This window comes from Arachis hypogaea, chromosome 14 (genome assembly GCF_003086295.3).
Source record: "Arachis hypogaea cultivar Tifrunner chromosome 14, arahy.Tifrunner.gnm2.J5K5, whole genome shotgun sequence".
NCBI lineage: Eukaryota > Viridiplantae > Streptophyta > Magnoliopsida > Fabales > Fabaceae > Arachis > Arachis hypogaea.
In genome coordinates, this window is record NC_092049.1 from 15401599 (window position 1) to 15407598 (window position 6000).

General features: G+C 36.7%; 1 protein-coding gene across 1 annotated transcript; it reads right to left on the reverse strand.

Moving 5' to 3' along the window:
• Positions 1–2053: 2053 nt before the first annotated feature.
• Positions 2054–5435, reverse strand: LOC112741655 (ubiquitin-conjugating enzyme E2 32). Its single transcript, XM_025790708.3, has 5 exons — positions 4982–5435; positions 3418–3549; positions 3198–3282; positions 2781–2944; positions 2054–2689 (listed from the first exon to the last, which is right to left on the reverse strand). Exons 1-5 carry the CDS (start codon positions 5087–5089, stop codon positions 2252–2254), a joined length of 927 nt encoding a protein of 308 aa, XP_025646493.1. The 5' UTR covers positions 5090–5435; the 3' UTR covers positions 2054–2251.
• Positions 5436–6000: the final 565 nt, after the last annotated feature.

Genomic DNA, 6000 nt, shown 5'->3' on the forward strand with positions numbered 1-6000 from the left:
CCCAAGAGTTGGGGTGAAGTTGGGTAGGGGCAACTCGACAGTGATGCAAAACAGACATCTCAAAGTTTGAAAAAGGAAGAAAAACACCCAAACGGGTGATCATACATTCATACATAAAGAAAAAATGAGGGGCCGCCTCATTGGCCCTCCCAAAGCAAACCCGGTCTTCAGGACCCGGGACTACCAACTCATACTTCGGCTCGTCCTCCTCGGAAGTACAAATTCTGTAGTGAGTACGAAGGTGGGTGATAAAATCAGTATCGACCGAGGGTTCCTCCCCTAGGACCGTGACATCAACCCACTAAGAAAGGACATCTACGGAAGCCATCTCTTTTTTCTTAAAAAGGTAACAAAAACCTACAAAGGAAAAAAAGAAAAGGAAAATCAAAAACACGGTCTCTAAAGGGAGGAAATACGGAACTAAAGTCTACAAACCAACCTATCTACAAAATAAAGACATGCAAATAGAAAGGCATGTTACAGAAAGAACTAACCTTTATCTGAAAATGAGGGTTGGAGGAAGCAAAAGCCTTCGAAAACACGAGGGTGCAGCACGAACAAATGAGGAAGAAGTTTAAAAATCGCAGAAACGAAACAACGAAAGAGAGGGAAAGCATTTATAAACATGCTAGGGGAACTATGGTAAAAACGGGGCAGTCATTAATGAAAATGCACCGTTACCAAGACCATCAATCCCTACGCACATCCCTAACGGACACGACGCTTGATTAGACGTAACTGCCAGAACCAAAAGGTCACGAAAAGTCACGTCGGTTTCAGAGCATCACGTCGGTCCTCCAACAAGTCGGTTACAACCCCGAGTAGTATACTCGAACCCAAATCTTAAAGAGAAATTGGGCTCGAGTAGGGGCACTGTTCATACCCTGGCCCAACGATTAAGGCCCAGGATCCAAGTAAAAAGGCCCAACCCAAAGGGTTGACCTCACCTTTCACCAGATCAGCCACTACGAAGTCGGTACTCGTCACGACTTGCTCTAAAGAAGCCGGGAACGAGGGTTAGTTGGCAGATAATCACTCATTTGAATGAGTAACTGCCCCTAGAATCTCTCTAACTACTTCCACGAGCCATATCTTAACTTCCCTAAGATAAAGGGACGGTTAACACCCTGGAAAAGTGGCACTACTCCAACGGTGGTTATTGGTTCACCACTATAAAATACACTGACACCCCTCAGGTATCTCTAAGTCCCAATACTCTCTAGACCTGCTAACACTCTTGCTGACTTAGGCATTGGAGTGTCCTTGCAGGTACCACCCCCCATTCATTCATACTCACAAGTCAGACGGAGGCCCCCAAGGCGCAGACCCTCACAAAGGCTTCCTCCCTCAGACGATTGGGCCAACCAACGCCATCCAGCCCATTAATCTCCAGTTACCTACCGTAACACTACCCTACCCTACCCGCAGAAATATCAAATTTTTTCAAAGTAAATATAAAATTCAATCATTTTAAATTTTATACATATTAATAACATAAAAAATAAAAAACTAATATTCTAAATTACTAAATTAACTAACTAGATTAGTGGTTGTTCACTTATTGTAAGTCATTATATAAGGGAAGTTGTGGGTTTAACCCTCACTTTCTTCATTATATACTTATTTTTTAATAAAATATGTGTTGTATATAAGGTGCGGATAGGGTAGGGTAGAGTACACCCTAAACCTGTACCCTACCCTACCCGCAGACATACCCGAACCGTACCATACCTTACCCGCAGCGGATTGGGTAACCTACCCTATCCGAACGGGTTGGACCGAATTAGGTACCCGCGGGTAAGGTATGAATTACCAACCCTACTCTCGAAGTTATGCTTTTGGAATGTTTTCCTCACCATTTAATTTTCTAAACCTTGGTCACGCTTAATAAATTTAGATAAAGAATTGGGATAGGATTATATATACGTACTAATGTGTAGAATTTATATGATGTATTTGTAATTGATCTTATTCATTCTCTTCATATATATATTGATGTCTAGTAACTTAACATTCTACATTAGGCTATCATTCATTTATTGGATGGTCAAGATAAAGGAAGTAGTATTATCAATTTTTTCATCGGAGCAAATTTATAAGAATTCCACTTATTTGAATTGTTTATCTTTTTCTTCACACAACATTATCATGTAAAAAGGGCATGAAAAGATCATAATCCTTCACTGCTTCACAGCACGAGGCTAATGCCTAAAGATTATAATCTCTAAAGCCAGTGTGAGCAATAACGTATCTAAGACCCATCCATGAAAACTGGTCCATGATCGGAAGATTTAACGAACTTCTTCAGCAAAAGGGCCACAATTGCAATGGCAAGTCCAATGGCTATCAATGTGAAAATATGATCATCAAGCTTTTGCTGTATCCTAGTCTCCGGCTTCAGATTTTGAACCCTTAAACCAGAATTATGGGGCGACTGGTTCCTTGAAACACTGGATTGGATCTCCGTTGAAGGTTCAACTCCTTGAGGATTATCATCAACAACTACCTCCTCTTCAACAATTCTATCTCCTGCTTGATCTGGAATCCCCTCTTCAGCAGGTAAAGCCTCAGGATTATGGGAATTTGCCTGGGACTCAGCCTCCTCGTCTCTGGAATGCTCTTCTTCAAGTAGTTGTATGGAGCTATGTTGAGGAACAGGGGGTGCCTTGCTTAGCATATACTCGTGTATCTGTGATAATAGAGTAGAATCAGCGCAAATGCACAATATGTTGGTAGTTGCAGAAAACATGTTTTCAGGTGAAACATATGCAATATCTTACCTCATCAATCAGTTTTTGACGTTCAGGAGTCCCAAATTTCGGAGGCGCTTCACGAGATTTGATGGCCAAGGTACGCCTTTCTTCCTTCTTGTAGTCCAACGAGCCCAAAGCACCATTAGGGTTGGTAGGCATGAATGCAATCAGAGCAACTAAAGCGGTCCTTACTGACAAATGAAATTTACACCAACTAAATCAGAACCTTTGCTGTAAGTAATGTATTAAATTAGAGCAATGAAATATACCAAAGGAAATTCACATTCTATTCCAATTCCTCTTGTATGCATATATGATATCAAAGTGCACAAAGCATAACATGCATAACATGCATATCGAGCAACTCGATCTATAGACCACAGATAACTTGCAAATTAGCTACTCAAATGCAGTGACTCAGGTACAAAAGAAAAGTTAGTTTACCACTCCATGATGGTTGCCAATGCTCAGGGTGATGATTTGATATGCTCAAGCAAATCTTTGTTTGGGTCTCGAAACGACCATTAGGCTGATAGCATAACAGTAAAACTTATAAGCATGTAATAATAGAGGTTGCGTTTCGTTGTTCCAAACTTCCAACACAAAAGACTGAATGCAAAAGACAAGATTAACATAATAGTATTATCCTCAATCAGCATCTTACCGTCAATAACATAAATGAAGGTGGTTTGAATGGATACTCTGAAGGCAATTGGATCCGTCCATGATAGACAGCACCCTCAAATTCAGTATCACGAGGCCCTCTAATTGCAAATTGCCATTCAAATATATTTTCCTGAAAACAAGGGTGATACTGAAGTTGCTCAGCCAAGTTTTATGAGTTATGAGCCATGATGTCACAGCAAACACGAAATATACTCAATAATTAAAAGACTATTTTCCAATGGGTAACAAGTTATAGATCATGCAGATAAAGCTCCCTGGAAGTAAAGTTTTTCTCTTTTTTTTTTAGTTTTATTTTTATTTTTTATAAACGGAAGTCATTTGAGTAACACAGAAGTCACAGAAACTTATGAAGTTGGAAGTTGGGTATACTCCTAAGCGGAAATAAATAGTGATGAAGTAAGATGTCCTGTACAAGCAGCACCTTGTAAAGTGTAAACATATCTTTTCCCTAAGATCTTGTTTCCTACATAAGTAGGTAGAAATAGAATAACGTAAAGGCCCAAAGGGCGTGCCAAATTCTTCTGTATCAAATTTCTGAACTTCCCATTTCAATGTAAGGTTAAACACAATGGTAAAAGGGAGATTTTTGTTTAAAAAAAAATTGAAGTTTCCAAAGTGTTTATTATTCATACATATGCAAATGGTTCTATTTTGAGTCTTTGACTAAGCAAGTGTTTGGAGGAACTACGAAAAGGAAAGATATCTGATAGATAAGAGAGAAGTCAGATACGAGAGAAGTGCTTAACATTATCCAGTTACTCTTGCATAAATCTTAGATATTTTTTTTTAACAAAAAAGAAGTAATGATCAGAGCTTATAATGTATTTTGCTAATTTTACCTTTCATATTAAAATAACTAAACACATTTAATACGTTTTAAAATCTTATAGGAGGGGGCAGATTGGTAAATTATTAATCTTTTATTTCTCACTAATATATAATAAACTAGGATTTAGCTAAATATACTCTAAGACACATTAAACTAAACTCTAAAAACAATTCTCATTACCCTTCCCAGACTCAAACTAATTTAATACGAAGAAATGGCCACCGTGAATCTATGAACTCTCTCTCTCTCTCTCTCTCTCTCTCTCTCTCTCTCTCTCTCTCTCTCTCTCAAGTTTCATTAATAGGAGTGATAACTATCAAAATCACAATACAACCAATCCCTAAAAACCAGTGCAGAAATTTGAATACGTAGTAAACACCTCTTTTTTCTCTCTCAGTCCCACTTAATTTCAGAAGCAAATTTAATTGTGCCACTTCCAATTTCACGAAACAGCAGAGTTCACACAAGCTCAATCAAACAATTCCCTTAACAGGAGTTTCTGAAATCAGCCACTAGCGCCATGAATCCAACATACCAAGCTTTATTGAATTCGCCACAAGTTCACAAAATAGTATAAGTATGCCATAACATAAACAATCACCTGAATCCAACACAATTGCTCCACAACCACCACAAAAAAGAGATCAAGCTTCAATAAACCCTAATTAAGAAAAAAAAAAAAAAACAGAATTAAAGGAATAAAGTACAGAACCTCGAGAGGGAGACTCGTGAAATCATCGGAAGGATTGGACTGCATCTCCTTGACCTCTTGGAGAATGCGCTTGACGGCGGGGTTCTTCATGTTGTACTTCTCCGCCATCTCAAGGGTATATGGGGAATTTCTCAGAGTGAAAGGAGTTTGAGGTTTGTGAAATTGTGATCGTTAGAGTAGGAGGAGAATGGAAAATTGGAAAGGAGACAAGAGTATGAGTCAGAGTGCAATACAACAACGACGTTCCATCTCCATAATCATCAACACGTGTCATTAACATAAGGGTCTATCACTCTTTCTACTTCAGTTGACGTTGACCACGCATCAGATTTAATCTTCCCTCAAGTGAGTACTGTCATCAATGCCCTAAATTATACTTCTTGAATTATTTAGTAAAGTAGATTCAGTAAATTTGATTAGATATTTAACCTTTTTCATTTTTGGCAAGTATACACGAGTTTTAACTTTTAACAAAAAATAATTATTTCTTGTAAATTTTGTTATATATACTACTGCAGAGATTTTACATTCCTTCGCTGCTATGTGCTTTCGTTTTAGGATATAACATGAACAATTATCACGAGTATAATTAATTAATTATTGTTTAAAAATAAACTATTAAAATAGTATTCGAAAGTATTTATCTACGATAATAATTTTGAAAAACATAAAATAAATAAATTTTTTATTGTTTGATTAAAGACAGAAATTAAAGAGAAAAAAAATAAAAAAAATTAATAGGATCCACTAATTTTTTTTCTTTTTAACATTGAAAAGAAAATAAAAAAAAATTAATTTTTTTTTCTACTTCTAATACTATTCTCTACTTTTTTTAATATATTTTATAATATAAAGATAAAATTCTTTTTTTATAACATCTATTTCTTTCTTATTTTCTTTTTATCCAAACACATCTAAAGAAAACAAAAATCTATTCAATTTTTTTTCTTTTTATTTCGTTCCTCTCTATTTCTTTCCTTTCAACCAAACATAAACTAAGTGATCACAAAAACCCATTT

What these genes read in the sequence shown, in the direction of transcription:
- LOC112741655 (XM_025790708.3), bottom strand. Translation starts at nt 5,089, where the DNA reads ATGGCGGAGAAGTACAACATGAAGAACCCCGCCGTCAAGCGCATTCTC. An exon ending in TCACGAGTCTCCCTCTCGAG is followed by an intron (nt 3,550 to 4,981) that starts GTTCTGTACTTT and finishes CCTTGTTTTCAG; the next exon opens with GAAAATATATTTGAATGGCA. An exon ending in TTGGCAACCATCATGGAGTG is followed by an intron (nt 2,945 to 3,197) that starts GTAAACTAACTT and finishes TTCATTTGTCAG; the next exon opens with TAAGGACCGCTTTAGTTGCT.